Raw genomic sequence first — 19953 nt, 5'->3', positions numbered from 1 at the left:
AGCTTATTTTTTCTTTCTTTCTTTTCTAAACATGACTAATTCTGGCTAGTTGAAACAGGAACATAATGAGGTACTAAAAATGTTAGAGTAGCGCACTGCTTATACTAATTAATGTTTCTGTGGGAATAGTTTAAACAGCAATAAGCATGTGTGTATGTTTACTTAAACCATAAGGGAAAATGTTTTTGTGGCCGAACTCCCACGCTACCTTTCTTTATCTGCCCCTTCCCAGCAAGAAGTGGCTGCTCCTGGCCACGCACTCAGTTTGCATTTGCAGTTTTCTGTCTCACGGCTCCTTCTGGGGGACAGAGATCTCCTGATGCCTGACCAAAGCAATGATTTTACATGCAGTTTCTTTTAACCACTTCTTAAAGGGTTGAGCAGAATCTCCACATCACTCCAGTTGAAGTACTGATCAGTGAAGTGTAGATACGGATCACGCTGATAGCCTGCGTTTTCACAGAGGAAATGCATTTAAACCTTTGCAAGTAATCTGGGAAAAAACCCAACCAACCAACAACCGTCAGTCTGATCCAATTTACAAAATATTTTCAGATACGGTCAAGGAAAGCAAATGTTAAATGGAGGAATGCGAGTTAGTTGGCAGCAACAGTGAGAAGTAATCACTCGAAACCAGTGGTTCTAAAACGATTTTATGAAGACTAATGCTAGGCCGGGTTTGGCTTTACATTTTTCTCTCTGATTTCAAAATAAATCACTTCCAATAAATTTGCACATTACATGGAGATGGGCTGATAGGGAGATTGCATATAGTTGTCTCCATTACTAAGTAAGCTGGGCAATTTCTAATAAAATGTGTTTTACTATAGATAAATATGAGATCGTATGTCTAAAAACAGAAAGCAGATTCTTCATATAAAGGATGTCTGTATCCTGACAAACAGCTGTTGGCAAACTGATCTCTGAGGTACTACGGCAATTCACAGTGAGTTTCAGTGCTGCATTAAAAAGACTCAGGGAGATCCTTACACAGCAGAACAGAGGTGGTGAAGAAAAGTAGATGTTGATTTGGTTTGTTATTGTGCGTAGGAGACTTGTAATGGGCCATTGCCTCTGTTTCTCATGCCTGACTTTTCAACAACCTTTCTAAAGTACAGATAAGGTTTAGAGAAAACCCACCAAAATTCTCTTTTCGCTGGAGAAAGTTCCTTAGGAAGAAAATTAGAGGGCATTCTGGCTTGCCAACAATGGGTTGAAATGGGCTTAATTGCAGCATGCTTCCTCAGGAGGAAAATGTCTGCTTCCAAAGGACTTTTAATAAATACCTGGAGAAAGCATCATCCACTGTGAGTTGCAGTTAGACAACTCAAAAGGGACATGAGGCAGTATTTTTGATGGTCTGTGTGACCATCCATTAGAACAAACTCGAAGTGAAGGGACAGGTTTTTGGGTTGGTTTGGGTTTGTTGGCTTGTTGGTTTTTGTTTTGTTTGTTTTTTTTTTTTTTTTTCTTTTGCAATTCCAAATTATGATGCTCTCCTGGAGAACGTACTTAATGAAGCACAACTCATTGAGTACCATCTAGGAGCAACAGTGTGAAATTCTGCATGTTCTGGTGTAACGTGAGATAAGACAAATGACTCAGTTGTCCATTCCCTCCCCCCTAAATTCTATTGAACTGAAAACTGCCCTATAGTTTCTTTTAAATATGTTCCTTGGGTTGGATTTTTTTTTTTTAGTAAATTATGAATATTTTTTAAATCCTCAATCTTTAATACATCTATCTCTGTTATATGAGATTTATCCATAACAGGGCTATATTTTGTAGTATTTTGAATTCATTGTTAGCTATGATGTTCCTTAAACGCATTCAGAGAGCCACTTCTTTCTTCCTCCCTTCTATATACTGTTCCCACTTTCTTGGAGAATATTTGGGTCAGAGACTTTCATCTGCAGCTTGAAGTTTAGCAAGTTTCTTTCTAAGATGAACTGTTACTCTCCCATAAAATACGTATTCAAACTTTAATCAAGGGATTTGAAGCTATCCCTGTGTTACTGGCTAGGCACTTCTAGCTAACTGTATTACAGAACTGAGTATAAATAAAATGCCATATCGCAGAGTTTTGGCGGTTTGTTTTGGCTGCTGTTGAGTTTGTGAGGATGATTGTTATCTAGTCCTTTTGGTGAGACTTCCACAAATCCATACTCTGGTTTTAATCAAGCTTTTTTTAAAGGTGGGAGAAACAAAACCGAAAGAGTGTGCCTAAATCTGCTAGTCTGAATCGCGGTCTGTTTGCTTCCTTCAGTTGATATTCTGTACAGAATTGACGGTACATGACTGCTTTCTCTAACATGTATGTTTAATCTTCAGATCTCCGATGGCCAAGGAGATGAGCGGTCAGAGTCTCCCTATGAAAGTGCTGATGAAACTCAGACTGAAGTGTCTATATCATCCAAAAAATCTGAGCGAGGAACAGGAACAAAAAAAGAATATGTGTGTCAGGTGAGAGATGGTAGCTGGGGCAGTGAGCCGTGTTTTCTGAAGTTTCCTAGAAGAGGTCTTTTTAAATATGAAAATGAGAATATTAGGACAGAAACAGATTTATTACGTGTCTGAGATGTCTGTTAGTGATGAGGGTGTCGTGCCAACAAATGGAACCCTTCATGCCTAGTTGTTTGGTTTTTTTTTTTTTTTTTTCCTTAACCTCCAATAAGTGACTTAGCCTTTCTGCTTGAGTTTCCAGATCTCTAAGATAAGCGTAATTTGTACCTCAGAATAAGTGCATGAGTGTTGCAAGGTAACCAGTTAAAGGATTGAGGAGAGCTGCTGGCTTGTCTGTTAATAAAGAGGAGGAAGTAAAACCTACCGCGTTTTGTGCTTCTGCGCGCAGCAGCAATTGCAGTGATGCATTGGTAGCAGCGTGTGTGTGGCGTGCTAATTGAAAGCAAAAAGCTTTCTCACACTATTCTGGCAGAGGTCTTAGATTATGAAATGATAAACAAAATACAAACAGATCAAATTTGTTTTCACGAGACTGAGCAAGCAGTTCCGTTTCCATTTCTTGTACATAGTGATGATGAGGTTATATCTATTTTTAAATGTTGGCTAATCCCTTAAATTCTGCCAGCATTATTGTTCTGTTCATTTTTAGTTCTGCATGTGTCATTGCTAACCACTCAGACATAGAAGTATCATTGTGCCACCTAGATTAATTTCCTTTTGCCAAGGAAAAGGAAAATAAGGATGTTTTTTAACCCTACTTGGATGCATCAGTGTGCTCAGGGAAAATTTCTCGAAGCTTTTTTGCTCTTCCTTTTTTTTTGGTCAGTTTGTATTTACTCGTGAACCGTGGTTCTGTGAGTGATATTTCCAGCAGTTGAATGGCTCTGTTGTTTCAACTGGAAGCCAGGGCATGTGATGATGCTTGTAAAATTATCTTTCACTTGTTAAATTTTATTCCAACAACGGGAAAAGGGAGTTTGAGGATCAGTATACGAAAAGGAATAAAGAAAACAGTTTTTTCCACATATGAACTTTTCTTTAACATTCAATGCCTTTGTGTTGTAAAAGCTGTGTGAAAAAACAGGTGATCTCCTCCTGTGTGAAGGACTTTGCTATCGAGCTTTTCATGTAAGCTGTCTTGGCCTCTCTGGAAGACCAGCAGGAAAATTCATTTGTAGTGAATGTACATCAGGCAAGTTTGTCCCTTTCTATTAATTAAAAAAAAAAAGTTGTAGTTTTCCCATATGTTGTTCTAGGAAACCTTCCTGGACAGAGTGTGGCTGGCTGGTGAAACCATATTTATCCTTTGGCGCCTGACAGGGTGGGAGTTCATACAGTACCGTTATGGGTGCTGTGTTTTAGAAAGCTCACTGTTCAGTGAGAACTCTCTTGCAACTTGGCTGATTCATCTAAATTCCATTGGCTTAATAATTGCAGAGTATTTGCTCTCTGATTACAATTACAGATTAGATTTAAAGTCTGTCACAACAGACTTAAGAAATCCTAGAAAAAAAAGCAGCAAGTGAAACGTTTTCAGTCCTTTTTCAGTCCTTTGTGTGTCTGTATCAACCTTTTGCTTTTCCTATTAAAAGCCTACCTTATTGCTAATAATTTAATTTGCTTTTAATCCCTTAATAACTGCTTGGAAGTTCTTAAACTTAAAACTTTGTGTAAAAGACTTGCGTTCTTGCTCATAAGCTTGGTTCAGTACGCGTGGTAAACCTTGTTGGAACAAGGCTGCTTCAAAATAAAGCTGTTCCAAGCAGTCCAGGAAGGAGATCTGAGGATGCTTGTCTTTGGTTTGTGGACCTACTTCTAATTTCGCAGGCTCACAGACAACCCATCATCCTAGTTCATTGCTTTAAAAAAAGAAACCAAAAAATTCAGTTTGTCCTGGCGTACTGAAGCTTATAAATAAGAACGGAGAAGCAGATCGGGAAGGCTTTGGGTGTTGCTGTGTACACTTTAACTGCAATGGGTTTGCATCGTAACTTTATTTTAACTGTATCTGAGTAATTAGTATTTAGCACTAAAGCATTAAAGTAAATAGATTGCTGCATCAAATAATAGAATTTTATATGAGTTTGTTTTAAAAAAAACAGCCAAAAAAACAACTCCCCCATGCATAACAAAAGCTCACAACAGACACATTTTAAATTCACATGTTTGGATGAAAAATGAGTTACATTATTTGTATTACTTTTGCCACTAGGTGTGCATACCTGCTTTGTGTGTAAAGAGAGAAAGGCAGATGTGAAACGCTGTGTCGTATCCCACTGTGGAAAATTCTACCATGAAGCTTGTGTGAAAAAATTTCATCTTACTGTGTTTGAGAACAGGGGGTTTCGATGTCCTCTCCACAGCTGCCTAAGTTGTCATGTTAGTAACCCCTCACATCCACGAATTTCAAAAGGTAGTTTCATTTTACGTTTTTATGACTGATGAATAAATCTGTTTATGGTATGTTAAGGTAAGGAATCTGTCCAATTAAAAGCTGCTAGCTGCAATTTTTAAGGCATGCGTGGACTATTGATTGATTCAGAATATTTTTAAAAGTAATAATTGAATCATTTTTAGTCAACGTTAGTATTTACCTTATTTGTGTTGTTTTTTTTTTGTTTTTTTTTTTAACTAGCTTTCAATTATCTATAGTTAACCATGTTTTCTTCTTAAGGGAGAATGAAATCTAGAGTGCACGTATGATGATGAGAGACAGGCTGAGCAGCGTGAGGGCAGGGCAGTGAATGCCCAAATACTGCAGCGAGGCTTGCCAAGTGTGGAGACATTTGATTCTTTGCACATTTTTAGCTTTGGGCAACATCTGTAGACAAAATTGCATGACCGAGGCAAGCTTATCTACCCTGGTGTGTATAGTTAAAGCCTTCACATTTATATATTTTACTGTTTTAAACTCAGTGTAGGGTTCTTTAAAGATTTTTTTAACTCAGTGTTGTTGCTAAATGCAAATACGCAGACTTTGAAAACATAATTGATCTATTTATTTTTGTGTATATAGGCTGCCTCAGGCAGTACTCTGTTTTTTTAGCTCTAATAATAAAAGTTTTGTTCCAAAATAATATGGCAGTATTCTGCTTTGCTAGGAAAGATGATGCGTTGTGTTCGCTGTCCTGTCGCATACCATGCTGGAGACGTTTGCATTGCTGCGGGATGTGCAGTCATCGCTTCCAACAGCATTGTTTGTACGAATCATTTCACTGCCATGAAAGGGAAAAGTCATCACGCGCATGTCAATGTGAGCTGGTGCTTTGTGTGTTCAAAAGGTAAACGGATGTAAAACTCTTCCATAATGCAGCATCGAAACGTTTTGTTCTTTTATTTAAATTTAATTTTACAACTCTGTGTATAGAAAATTATGAGAAATGTGGCATATTAAGTTAGGCTCTGTTAGGTTCTCTTCAGGTTGTCTTGTGCTGCTGCAGGTTTTTGAGGATCGTTTTTTGCAGATACGATTTGTTGAAAGAATGTTTTTACTTGGACTTCATCCAGCAACCAGAAGCCTGATTTAATTATTTGCCAGAGACGTGTAATGAGAAGTATTTCTCTATTCTTCCCCCTGTGTTCAATGTGCTGAAGCTTTTTGTGTTTCTTTATTGCTAATACATGATATTAAAACATAAATATTTTAAGAGTTGCTTTCAGTTTAGCAGCAAACAGCAAATTGAATCAGTATTAGTTGTTGCTGGGAGTGCCACTAATTAAGGGTGTTTTGTTTTATTTTGTATAATAGATGTATTTCTTCTTGAGAACCACAAAATGCATAGTGCTGATTAAACTGTGGCAGTGAAAGTTTACCTGATTTGTTAACAAATTAACATGCAGCATAGCAGCTTGTTAGGTTGCAGCTAACTTTCCACTTGATAATTCGCGGAACAAACTAACAACCTCATTCCCTCTCCCTCCAGGGGAAAAAAAAAAAGATAGAAATCTATTGTTAAAATTTTGCATACAGTGAAATATTTATATATTTAAATTATGTTAACTATATTGTAGTCATTAAAGTAAAACAAAGTAATTGTAATTTGTGGTGCATTATTCTGGCTTTTTTGTCAGCAGCTTCCTTGTTATTCTGTATGTATTACTGACCCAAGCCTGCCAGGCATTCAAATTAGTAAGGACCTTTTGGTTTCTGAACACAACTAAATGATAAGCATTTTTGCAGGCCAGCGTGTTTTAACCATTTATTTTCGAACTGAACCTACCACGTGTGTATTTGTGTATTGCATTGCTTTGAACCTGGCTGGAATGCAAAGCTTTTTTTTGTACCTTGATGATTTTCAACTTTTTTTTTTGTTGTTGTTGTTGTCCTCTTCTCTGAAGGAGGAAGCTTGTTGTGCTGTGAGTCGTGTCCTGCGGCGTTTCACCCAGACTGCCTAAACATTGAGATGCCAGATGGGAGCTGGTACTGCAATGACTGCAGGGCGGGGAAGAAGCTCCATTTCCAGGATATTATTTGGGTTAAACTGGGAAATTACAGGTCTGATGAGCGGATATATTTTGTTTTACAGTACTGGCATGTTTAATTAAGGATCATACAATTGGTTGCTTCTGTAGGCCAGCCTTGCTGCATGCAGATTTCTCATTCCTCTGTGAATTAGGGACCCCATCCCCTTGCAAGCGTCAATTTTGAAGACTTGTAGCTTCACTGCCGCTCTCAGCCAAGGCGTTACCCATACTGGGCTCCTTGTAGTCTTCTGACATCTGCTTCAGTGTATGAGCCTTCACCCCCTTTTGTTTCAGAGATCTCTTCAAATAATTAAGCTGGTATAAGTTGTAATTGGCTAAATTACTGCCTTGCAGGCTGGGAGATAAATCACTCGGGTTGTCAGTGTTGAGATTTGAGTGAGATGGAGGTGGGTGGGGTTTATCCCAGAAAGCATTAATAGCTATTATCAGCTGTCTCTTGATCTTGGACAATTACGGTGATTGCAGACCGTGTTAAAGATGATGTTTTTGCTAACCAGATGTGAGGAGCTTTAAGTATATGCTTATCTTGCAGGCATAAAAGTCCCACAGATTTGAGCGTCAGACTTTCCTTTTCTAGTCCTGTCCTCTCGCATTGCCAAGTGATTGGGGGGAGGAAAGGAATTTAAATCCACTTGGCTCTTGGAAATAATAATCAGTTACAGCTGCTTGGGGTGATTTTGTTACACTGCGTCTTTCAGAAAGAGCTTGACTAAAATGCTGTATTTTTTTATTTGTACTTCTGTGCTAGATGGTGGCCTGCAGAAGTTTGCCATCCGAAAAATGTTCCCCCAAATATCCAGAAAATGAAGCACGAAATCGGAGAATTTCCTGTGTTTTTCTTTGGTTCTAAGGATTACTATTGGACGCACCAAGCGCGAGTGTTCCCTTATATGGAGGGAGACAGAGGGAGTAGATATCAGGGAATCAAAGGAATTGGAAAAGTCTTCAAAAATGGTACATGGCTAGAAGTAAACAAAAATAGTCTTGTGATATGCATGCTTGACTTTCTTCAGACATAGCCTTGGGACTGGTTTTGTACATTTGTTTTACAATATTCAATTTAAAAAATTGGTTTGGTGTTTTGGGCAGAAGTCACCATTACTAACTTTGAATGAAAGTATTGTTTTCATGGCTTGTAGAAGACTAACATCAAATTGGAATTATTTCTGACTGATTTTGCTTTCTGGAAGGGAAATCATGAGTGTAACTAGGAAAGAGAGAGCAGAATTGATACATCTGTTAAGAGCATTAACACTCCAGAAATCTTTGTTTGCAAGAAAATTGGATGGGACTAGGAAGTAGAAGATGATTCTTTGTTTAACAAACATGGCAATGAGCAAGTCAGCTTGGGGGGAGTAATCCTCTTTCTAGCGTTTCTGTTAATACAACAATCTTTTTTAGCTTTGCAAGAAGCTGAAGCTCGATTTCGAGAAATAAAGCTACAGCGAGAAGCCAAAGAAACCCAAGAAAGTGAACGTAAACCTCCACCATACAAGCATATTAAGGTAAAGTGTGAGGAAGCTACACAGGATACTCAAAGGTCTGAGCCACCGTGGAGAGGAAGAGCTGAATGGTGACATGGGGAGGAGAGGTTGTAATGATGTGCTGGTAATTGTGCTTCTAGAGTCATGAGATGATGAAACTTTGCTTCCATTGAACATCTAGTGTTGCAAAACCAAATTAGTAACCATGGTAATAACTCTTACAACAAATTCAAGTGTTTTTAAGTGATGTTTGAACTATTTTAATGTATTATTCAGGTGAATAAGCCTTGTGGTAAAGTGCAGATATATACTGCTGACATTTCTGAGATTCCCAAGTGCAACTGCAAACCCACAGATGAAAACCCTTGTGGCTCTGATTCCGAGTGCCTGAATCGGATGCTGATGTACGAATGCCATCCACAAGTTTGTCCTGCGGGAGAACGGTGCCAAAACCAGTGCTTTACGAAACGTCAGTACCCCGAGACAAAGATCATCAAAACCGATGGGAAAGGGTGGGGTCTGGTCGCCAAGAGGGACATTAAAAAGGTAGGAATCGTTCTTGCCTGGCAGAGAATTGGTGACTTGTGATGCTGTTTGTGGGTTTGGTATATGCTTTACTAGTGATGCTGGTGTCTTTCAGGGAGAGTTTGTAAATGAGTATGTCGGTGAGCTGATTGATGAAGAGGAATGTATGGCAAGAATCAAGTATGCACATGAAAATGACATTACCCACTTCTATATGCTTACTATTGATAAGGTAGAGTATTTTACATTTAATTATACTATTACTTTGATCTCTTTTCCTTCTGTTGATCAGCTTGGTAGGGCACTCTCCTACCTTTGCTATCCCACAGTTTCACATATTCACAATGTTGTCTCTTCTGTGCTTGCTCCATTCTGTGTACATAATGCATCTCATTACTTCTAACTGTGTAAGATAATAAAGTTATATATCAAGGTCTACAAATTTTTGTGCTTTGTGGCTTGCAATCAAGTACAGCAAAAGTATTTATCTGCCTAGTATTAAAAGAAAGTATGAAGCTTCAGGAAATAGTAATGATACAGTTGAAAGAATTACTGCTGGCAATCCTTTTACTAAAATTTCAACAGCAATAAAAAAAAAAATCTCACTTAAGAGTAGTGTGGAGTGTAGTTGTGAGGCAATTTCCTATATTGAGCATTTAATCTTTTTTGCAACTATCTGACCCTTTCTTCATTTATAGGAAAACTAGGCTTGTGCTTTTGTAGAAACTTTTCTGAAATCGCTATTTGCGTTAGCTGCCAGCCAGCACTCCACAAATTGATTCTGCAGCAAATTAATCTGGCAGATTAATTAAGGCAGCTAATGAATCTGGCATCTGTGGTTCTCTGCACTCCTCTGAGTATTTTGTTCATGAGAAGGGGAAGAAAGTGGAGAACCTGGACAGTAGGGAGTATTGATTATATATATGATACTGCTTCCCAGGCAGCTACTTAGGAGAAAAACAGGAGCTGGCTCTCAGTCCTGCATATTTTTTCAGGCCTTGTCACCTTTCTTTTGCCTGAGATGGTCCTGCTCTGTATTTCCACAGCTACTATTTTTGCTACTCCTGTAACTGAGAAGTTCCTGCACAGGAGTTACCACCTTACAAGAATGATGAAACCATGTTTCTCTGAACACTTAAATTTCTCACCCCTCTACTAAACTGACATACAACGCCAGTGCATTAAATATCTGAACTGAACATGTATTTGGCTCCTGCCGTAGTTAATAAATGATCATTGTGGCTCTAACAAAAATGCTCATGGCATTAGAGTGGCTGGATGTATGTGCACATAGTCATGAAATCATACATGGGCATTATAAAAATGAGTTAGAAGGAAGCTATAATAATATATCATAAATAAACAAAGCTTTCTTAAGCAGCTCTGCAAAGAAACACAGTTGTGGCTAATTCAAGACTTTTGTTTTGTTAATGTCTGGTATGTTTGGTGGAGATAGAAATTAAAAGGCAATTGTGTGTAAGGATGGGATTTTTTTTAGTTTACCAAGAACTTGTTTTTGTTTAAACTAGGCTGATTTGGGGAAAGAAAGCTGGTGAGAAACTGGCAATCTCTGCAAGTAATCATGCAGTGACTTGGTAAATACCATAAAGCGCAGTATTTGTAAATGCGTCACAGCTTTGTGAATGCAAAGTAAAAGGTAAATGGACCGAGTTTGAGTTTTGAGGCTTTCTGGAGGGAGGGGGTTCTCTAACATGACCACCACAGTGCTCACAAGAACACTTATCCTGCCACGTGGCTGCGATGGGTTCTGGGAAAACGTGAGCTAGAGCACGAGTATTGCTTTGGGAGTGTCCCATTCGAGGCCACATGAGACACTACAGTTTTCAATACAACACGTGCCATCAGTTTGCTTGTGTGCTTCTGGGTAGCAGCACCGTGTCTGGTTTGAATGGAACTACTGAAATAATTTACGGAAATTTTTTTTTTTTTTTTTTTTTTTTTGTGAGGAGGGGAGAAAAAAACATTCATTCTGTTGCTGGTTTGATCTCCAGGACCGTATTATCGATGCTGGCCCCAAAGGAAACTATTCTCGGTTTATGAATCACAGCTGCCAACCAAATTGTGAAACTCTAAAATGGACAGTAAATGGAGACACTCGCGTCGGCCTGTTTGCTGTGTGCGACATTCCTGCAGGTATATCAGCTCATGTTGGTTTTGGTTTTGTTCCCTAAGTAAAACCTTTTGCGCAGTTATGAGTGGGACAGTCACGGTTTAACTGAATCAGTGCAAATATTTCTGTAGAGATCTCAAACAACATCTTTTCTTCAAGTGTTGATAATAATAATATATATGTTCTGGTTTGTGTGCACACGCACACACGTATATCTATATATATCTAAAGCTATGACAGTAGACCAGCAAGCAAGTACAAAACCAGAAGACAGATAATGAAATCTGTACTTGTTTGTAATAATGTTGATTGACTTTGTTACCTTGTCCTTCATAATGAAAGGCTACGTCTTATCTCACTCAGGGACAGAGCTGACTTTTAATTACAACCTTGATTGTCTGGGCAATGAAAAAACAGTCTGCAAATGTGGTGCCCCAAACTGCAGTGGATTTCTTGGGGACAGACCAAAGGCAAGTAATATATCAAGAGATTTTGACCATGTCTTGTCTACCAGCTTTGTTTTTCCTTTTGGGGTATGCGTTGGTGGACCGGTTTTGTGTTATGATAAGGGCTAACACAGCTTGAACAGATGCTAGCTCTCCTCTGAGGAAAAAGCTTACTGTTTCCCTTGCTGGAACGATGGAAACATTCTTTTGCCAGACATAACCTTGGTGCTAAAGAATACATTTTTACACTGTAATAGTACAGCAGGTGATACAGCTTTTGGCAACATCCTAAATTTTTTTCTCCCACTTTCTCCTATGATAAATTAATTACTTTGAGTCCTGAATAAGAAGTGTTGCTAGCTACTGGCACTAGCTTCTGGAATAAAAAGCATATTAAAAAAAGGTGTTGCAGAAGGAATAACCTTCCCAGTCCCATTTGAAGTGTGGGGAGGCAAAGGGCTGTAGGAGCTAGGAGCTGATTAAGACCAAGCCTAACTATAGTCAGTGAGATTATTCTGACATTGCAGTTTTTATTACCCCCATCTAAACCTTAAAATATGATTATTTTGTTAAGATTTTTAAAAATTTTTCAGTTGAACTGAAGAATAAAAAAATGTGAGTTTTGAATGAGGAAAAAGTTATACCAGTTGGCCTGTGTGATTCATGTCAGATAATTTAAAACCTGTAATCCAGCAGAAGCTGATGGCACTTCCTAAAGGGCTGGCATAAGAGTGCGAGGGAAGGCGCAAGTACGTTCCCAAGAGAAAAAAAATCTCAGCTGTGGCTGTAGAAAGGCTGCACCTTCATGTCCTTCACTCAGTGGCAGGCACTTCAGAGGGTGGACTTAAAATCTCCAGAATTCACATAGCTGGTTTTTGTTAAGGGAGAGGTGTAAGCGTGGTTTCACATAAGCTTGTGATCAATTTGTGCAGACAGCCATGAAGAAATAAAATGTTACCGTTCAGTTTTATAGGGCTGTCTGCATTGGTAGATAGAATGCACCAATTGTAAAGACAGTAAGTAATGATTACTGGGGTGAGGGGGAGGGAATGGTGGTAGGGATGTTGAAAAAACGCCCAGAGTGAATTTTATATGATTTGGTGAAGAAGAGTTGAAGTGCAAGCAGTAGAATGTCAGACTGAAATAAGGATAAGGTTTGGTATATTCTTTCTAGCATTATGGGCACAGCTACAGTTCCTGCTGTCTGTTCTTCAAGAGAGGCAGAGACTGGTTTTAGTAACTCCAGCATGAGTATACACAACTGGAAGAAGAAAATGGATATTGAAGTGAAGTGATTGGTGGTGCAAGAACAAAATGGGGGTAAATTAGTCGCAAGTAGATTAGACTGGTAATTGGAAGACTTTTTTTCAGTGATACGAAAGTAGAAGAGCTTTCCAGTAAGAAGGGACTGTAGGGATAAGATCTGATTTCAGGAAGACTTTTCACAAGGATCAGTGTGGTTTTTTTGTTTGTTTGTTTGTTTTTAACACAGATAGGTATGGTGAGGGCAGGTCTACAACAAGTCAAATTTTTGCCTATGTACACTGTCTGCCAGGCATGCCAAACTTTTGGCTAGGTTGTGTAATATTTTTCTTTTGCAAAACTGGCATTTACAGATTTGCATTTTACTTTTTTAGAATTCTTCCACTAATGCCTCAGAAGACAAAGGCAAAAAGACCAAAAAGAGAACTCGGAGACGCAGAACGAAAAATGAAGGGAAGAAAGAATCTGAAGACGATTGTTTCCGTTGTGGTGACGGTGGCCAGCTGGTATTGTGCGACAGGAAATCTTGTACTAAAGCGTATCATCTCTCCTGCCTTGGCTTGGTGAAACGTCCTTTTGGTGAGTTGGCTTGCCTCTTAAACTTGTGTGAATAAAGAATTTGTGTAGGTACCTCATTTATTGCACTGAAACCTTGTCAAGAGTGTCTTCTGGAAAACATTATTTTCATATGGTAAGAACTTCGTGCATCGTGTAGGAGCTTTTCTTGAGTATGGAGACAAAATCATGGCCTTCCTCCTGCCTCTGGCAAAATGAGCCTTTTGTTTTACAAGTGGGAGTAATTAAGTACATCACTTGGTAGGAGCACTGTGGCCCTGTCACAGGAAAGTTAATTTTATCTAAGAAATGCATGAAGCCAGTTGAGTTCAAGCCAAAAGAATAGTAGCAGCATGTGGAATAAGGCAAGTAGGAAAACGTTAAGGGCAGCAGACATCCGGTTGCTGTTCCAGATAGCACAGGAGTTACCTGGTTCCACAGGCGGCCGTGGCAGGTGGGATATGAAGAAGTGAAGCAGGCAAAACCTGTTATCCAAGAAGCAAGTAAAACAATGACTGCAGGACATGCTGGGGCAAAAGAGCATCTGTAGGTAAAGCCCATCAACTGTCCCTGAGCAAAACTTGTAAAAAACACGTGAGTGTTTTAACGGTACACAGCAGTTGACTGGATGTTTGGATACTCTACCAGCCTGCAAGTTCTGTAAAATGCTATTGAGTAAAGCCTGAATAATTTCTTCTAGCTGGAGGTCACTGCTGTATTTAAATGAAAGGATGTCACGTCTGCTGCTTACTGCTATCAGTTGAGCTTTAGTGGTAGGATGTAGCATTTTGATTTTTTGAGAGTAGCCACAGTAGTTGCCATCTCGTCTTGCTTTGTCAGGGAAATCGTGCGTTGTTCAGCTGCTAAAACATGAAACTTGAAAAGGTGATGACAGGTTTTTCTCCCTGCTAATGGGCTCTTTGGTTTTGATCACAGGAAAGTGGGAGTGTCCTTGGCACCACTGTGATGTTTGTGGCAAACCTTCTGTTTCTTTCTGCCACTTCTGCCCAAATTCTTTCTGCAAGGAACATCAAGACGGGACAGTACTAAATTCTATGTTGAATGGACAGTTATGCTGCTCTGAACATGTTCTCGGGGTGGATTCTGTTGAAACTCAGAAGACTGAGAAACCCCGCAAAAAACTGAACAAGTTGAAGCCCAGGAGAAAGCAAAGGAACAGATGGATGAGAGCTGAATGCAAATAGTCATGGACTGCAGTTTCTACTGCCAACACTATCTTGTAGATAAGTTGTGAATATGACCAGGGAAGGACACAATTTTACATATATTCTGTAAAGGTTACAGGGGAGGGGGGGATTTTTTTGTTTTGTTTTTGTTTTTATAAATCCACTGAGCCAACCACAGCAGTCTTCTGCTGCTTCTGCACTGATAACGAACTGCATAGTTCAGACAATTTCAGGACAAACCAAACTTGTTACTCAGCATTACAGTTACACTTGAATTGTTACGAATGTAAAAGGTTCCCTCCAGAATACTTTCAGCGTTGGAGGTAGGTTAAAATCAAACCAGGTAGGCGTAAATATAGGTTTTTGAGATTAGTATTTGTCAACCAACAGATGTTAAAAATAGTATATCCTTGAAAGAAGTTATTAGCTCGCAAGTCCTTTTAAGTAAGAAATGGCTTGGTCTGTGGTCCCAATGAGATTTGCTTGCCTTGTGTGTTTTTGAGCAAGTGCTTGAATGCCACTCACCATCCAGGTGCGTCTCTCGCTGTAACCACACCCATTACAAAATAGCTCTCCAACGAGTCTTAAACGAACGTGTTTTTAAATATCCTTCCACCAAGAAATACAATGCGTGGTGGGAAAGGCACACCCTGTACCAGAGAGGGGAAATCTGACATTTTAAGAGATTTTTTTCTATACTGTTTTTTCCTGTATTTCATTCCAGTGAAATAGAAGTGACTTGATGTTGCAGAGCTGTACAGGTCTGGATTTAAAGGGATATTGTATTGCAAACTAGGCCCAATACTCTAGGATTTTTTGTGTCTTAATAAAAATAAATCTTACAAAACCTATTATTTGAAAAAAAATTACTTGATTTTTTTTTTTTCTTTAATGTCAATTAAAACGCAGAGGCAAACATTTCTTTGGAATGCTTGGAGTCCAAGCATTACAACTTTGTGATAAAGCAAAAAAATGCCCAACAAGAAACAAAAAAAAAAAAAAAACCCACGAATGAAAGAAGGTGAAACTTGACTGAAGTGCAACAACTAAATTCAAAACAACTAATTAAAATTGAAATAGATTTTTGAAGAAGCACATAAGGAACAATTTTAATGTGAAATTTAGCCTGACTGTTCCTTGTGATAAAGTTTGTGTAAAACTGGCTACTTGACTTGACAGACTGTTTGAAATTATTCTTTATACTTTTTCAGGAGCTCTGCTCTTGACGATCTTTATCACCACTGCGTTGTGTCAGCAAAGCTGGTTTGAATCCTTGACTCCCGTTAGGTTCTCACGTTTGCGGTGAGATAAATATACAAGATTTAGTATTGATGAAAATAAGATTAGAACTAGGAAAAAACGGTAAAGAAAAATGTCTTTACCTGTTTTCTTCCCAGTGCATGTCATTGGTGTGTGAGTAGGCAGTGTTACAAGTAAGTTTTGCCTTGTGCCATTGTTACCTAGCCTATGTAAACACAACGTGTGCACCTCCATGTCCATTTAGTAATTTGTGTATGTTCTAGCTTAGTTTGCCTTAAATAGTGCAGAAACTCTGTGTAGCCCTTTTGAAAATGAAGCCTTGCTATATCATGAAAGTGTATGGTTTTTTTCCAAAGTATTTCTTCAGGATTTGATTGCAGATTTAGGTTTTGGAATTCTCAAAATGCCCATTTGTTCCCAACATATGAAAACTGTGATTTTATTAGAAGATATTAATTGAAAGAGGTTTTAAATGTAGCACTGTCCTATCCTGAACTCTTTGGTTTCTATTTTGTGACCTAACTGCTCTGTTCTTTTAATCAATTTTTAGAAACACTGTGGAAGGTTAATTTTTTCAAATAATTTTGAAAAAATAGCACAGTTCAAAATAGGGGGAAGTGTTACATGTTTGCATTTTTTAAAGTGGTATGCCAAGCCTTGCACTTGAGCTAAAAATCAATATTTCTCAATTGATTTTGAGGGAAACTTTCCCTCTGCTATAGGTATTTGTTATACCAGGACTGAAGCATGGGCCTGTGCCTAAAATCAAAACCAAAAAATGGTATTATGTATGTTTCTGTAATATTGGTCTTTGAGGGGAGGAAAGTGAAATCAGGTAGTAAAGCAGAAAGATTTTCCTCATCACTTTTAAACAAAATGAAGGAATTTGATGTCATTGGGACCATCTTTGAATACTATACCATGTAAGAAGGCTTTGTAAGAATACCTTTAAATAAGTTATTATAAAATTTTACCTTTACATTCCATTGCTTTTATAATTTGTTAATTTTTTAGTTGTTTCGTTGCTTTTTCCTCTTCATATATAGGTGTAACAGCTCTGGCACTCTGGAACAGTTATGCCCCAGGTCCTAAGAGGCAGATACCCGTTTCCAGAAGCCGCCGTCTCAGATAGTTACTGCCTGGCTCTGCTGCAGTAACGCCGTCTGGTTTAAGTTCGGTCGCGGAGCCTACAACTCCCTGCCTGCCTCTGCGGTGGGCTCACAAGTACATTTAGTATGGCAGGATGCAGGACAGCCACCCATTCTGTATCTGTCTGTGGGTAAATAAAGACTTTGGCCTTCAACGCAATCCTTCTCAGCGCTCTTTTCATGACATTAAATTTACACATACAGATCGTAGCAAGTGGCTGTTTGACTTTCTGATTCCTTCTACCTCTTCTCTGCCCTTTACTACTCACCTTTGGGCCAATGAGGGCTTGCATCACTGAGACTGCAATCCGGGAGTTTGCTTTTGAGTTGCTAGGAATTCATTCCTTCTGCTGGTCACATGCTGTGGAGATTGATTGTTAAAATAAATGTGGATCATGTTCTCCCTTAATACTTACTGACCGTGTAACCCCATGCGCTCAGCTAAGTCACTCAGGTGGTGATCTGGTAGAATTTTAGTTTTCTGAATCAGGAAAGGTGTTTTTTAAATGTCTTTTAATGAAGGCTTCTGTACCTCACTCTGCAGCACTGGGAAAATAGGCCGAAGTTTTGTTAAAAAAAGAAGACAAAATAAAAGTTGTTTCACTGGTTTCCTTCTTCCGCTGTTGAAATACAATGGGAAAGGGAAAACAATCTTGAAAAATTAAGCTTTCTCATGATGCAACTCAATACTTTTTAGCATTCAGCAGCTTAAAAGATTTTCTGTTCCAAATTCATCTAAATAACATGCAAGCAAGCGTGGCATATTATGTGGTATTAGATTACGTACTTAGTGTCTTGCCCATTGAGGTAGAAAGATGTCTTTCCTTTTCCAGCAAACTCTTTAAAGCTGGCACATGATGGCCAAATTCAGAATCTGTTGTTCTTTTATCACATGAGCAAGTATGGAAATAATTTTCAGTTGAATACACTAGATGTATTTTCATGCAACCTAGGAAAAATAATCAAATTAAATGTCTGTTATGTTCAATAGCTGTGTCTTCATGGTCAGTTTTTAGGGCTTTTTTTTTAATTTTAATTGCTTGGAAAAGCAAAATATCTTGAAAGACATATTATTGGGATTTTTCCACATTGTTGAGTCACATTATTCCATGTCTGCTTGAGAAACTTCAGTGTCTTATTAAATATTAAAATTTATTCCTAGTTATTTAAGAAGTTGCTAACTCTTTTTTTTGTGAAACAGCTCTATATAGTTGGGTTTGCACCTTTTGTTTGTTTGTTTGTTTGTTTTTAAAGAAAAAAGTGAAACAATGCATACTAAGCAAGCGTGGTTTGGCAGGGAGAGCACTGGCTGTTCTTTCATAGTGAAAACTTCCAGGCCAAGGTGTCCTAAGAGACTCCATGGAAATAACGTTGTAAGCTTATATGGAGGTGATAACGATTGCGCTTTGGCTTCTTTTCCCAGCGTTGCTTATCACAAAAATGTTGATATCTTTTGCAGCACAGGTTTTTCTGTTACAGTGCTGTTTTCTGTTGCTCATACTTTTACAGGCTTTAATGACGTTGAGCTGGAGTCATGCAGTCCTACCAGTTCTGTTCCCTTGGGAGCGTTCAGCTGTCACTAGTGCTGGTCCTGCTTGGTCAGGTCTGAATTTGACTGCATTTTGCTTTTCCAGCCGGGTTTTCCTTTGTGTCTGGTTTGACTTCATGGGTGGAAGCAGCTACCTTTGCTTTTTTAAGAGCGTTTCAGAAAATTGCTTTGATAATAATGGATTGCTCTTCTGAGATCCTCTGGTGCTGTGCATCAGGATTGTGGCCCTTCGCTGCTCCTGTGAAAAGCCACATTTTTTTGCTAGTTGAGAAACGTTAATGCCTGCCTACTAAATCAACAGTGAGCCAAGAGTGTTGGGGGCGATGCAGGGAGCTCTGCCCATGCCGTGCAGTGGAGTCTGGGATATAGTTAGAGGTACAATCCATGTTGCTACTGATCCAGATTATGGATTCAGAATGGTTTGGATTAGAAGGGACCTTAAAAATCACCTGGTTCCACCCCCACCTCCTGGGGGCAGGGACACCTTCCGCCAGACCAGGTTGCTCAAAGCCTCATCCAACCTGGCCTTGAACATCTCCAGGGATGGGGCACCCACAGCTTCTCTGGGCAACCTGTCTGACCACAAAGGACAATGTACCTCTCTTCCCATCCATTTATTCATCTGACATAGTTGAGAGAGATCAGAGAAATGAAATTTTTTAAATTTTTTTCTTTTTTAAACACAGAGACAAGAAGGAGCAGCTGAGGGCAGAAACCACTTAACTGCCCACCAGCTGGGTGACTTCAGTTGACTCCACTGCTGCGCTAGCCCAGTGAAAGACTAATCTGAGAAATAACACCTGCTTCCACCTCAGTGCACATTCATTTTTAAGCGTAGATCTTTTAACAGTAGATAGTATTTTTACTAGCACTCAGAGCTGGTGAAGCACAGTGCTGTGTATGAATTTCGCCAGAAGGTTAAGAGACCCCAGGTACTGATTTCATGGAGCAGTTGAAGCTGGCTCCATGACAGTCAATGGGCATTTCTGAGTGACTGGTATGCTGGCAAGACCTCAAATGGCCATGAGGATACGGTGCAGGTACACGTGAGAAAAGACAGAGAAAATATAGCAAACAACATGTTTAAAAAGAGAAGAGGCAACCAGCCACACAAACACCTAAACTACTTGAAATCATCCCTGTAAAATAAAAATTGCATCAGTTGAACCAGATGGTTAAACTGGAGAAAGCTTTGCCCCCTCCACGGGGCAAACAGGTACAAATCACGCTGCTGCTCTCATGGGTGGGAGATGAATCAAGTGTCGCATGGGCATTTAAGCAGTGAATATAGCACAGGCACAGTTCCTCAGCGTGCAAAAACGTGCGAGGTATCTTCTGTGGCTGCAGCATGCTGCTCCATTTGGCTCCAAAGGATTGCCAGTTTCATGCATCACCTGTGAGCTTGGTGGAGGAAGAAACAATGCCTGGGAGGTTTGCTGGAAGTTTTGAGTTGCTTT

General features: G+C 39.1%; 1 protein-coding gene and 1 non-coding gene across 2 annotated transcripts in view; both read left to right on the top strand.

The window, feature by feature from the left end:
- The window catches only part of NSD2 (nuclear receptor binding SET domain protein 2), a 73115-nt gene extending 56008 nt beyond the window's left edge, over positions 1-17107 (top strand). The window contains exons 11-23 of the mRNA XM_086747546.1: positions 2332-2463; positions 3532-3655; positions 4676-4876; positions 5565-5744; positions 6802-6958; positions 7697-7902; positions 8350-8453; positions 8709-8978; positions 9073-9189; positions 10970-11111; positions 11452-11558; positions 13172-13376; positions 14289-17107. Of these exons, the coding sequence (XP_086603672.1) occupies positions 2332-2463; positions 3532-3655; positions 4676-4876; positions 5565-5744; positions 6802-6958; positions 7697-7902; positions 8350-8453; positions 8709-8978; positions 9073-9189; positions 10970-11111; positions 11452-11558; positions 13172-13376; positions 14289-14557 (2214 nt within the window). The 3' untranslated portion in view covers positions 14558-17107. The remainder of the gene's footprint in view (positions 1-2331; positions 2464-3531; positions 3656-4675; positions 4877-5564; positions 5745-6801; positions 6959-7696; positions 7903-8349; positions 8454-8708; positions 8979-9072; positions 9190-10969; positions 11112-11451; positions 11559-13171; positions 13377-14288) is intronic.
- On the top strand, positions 10682-10812 carry LOC147601031 (small Cajal body-specific RNA 23). The gene has a single exon (XR_015258587.1).
- Positions 17108-19953: the final 2846 nt, after the last annotated feature.

Source organism: Chlamydotis macqueenii, chromosome 4, assembly GCF_036417535.1.
Source record: "Chlamydotis macqueenii isolate bChlMac1 chromosome 4, bChlMac1.mat, whole genome shotgun sequence".
NCBI classification, from domain to species: Eukaryota; Metazoa; Chordata; class Aves; order Otidiformes; family Otididae; genus Chlamydotis; species Chlamydotis macqueenii.
This window is presented reverse-complemented; position numbering and strand designations above follow the sequence as displayed.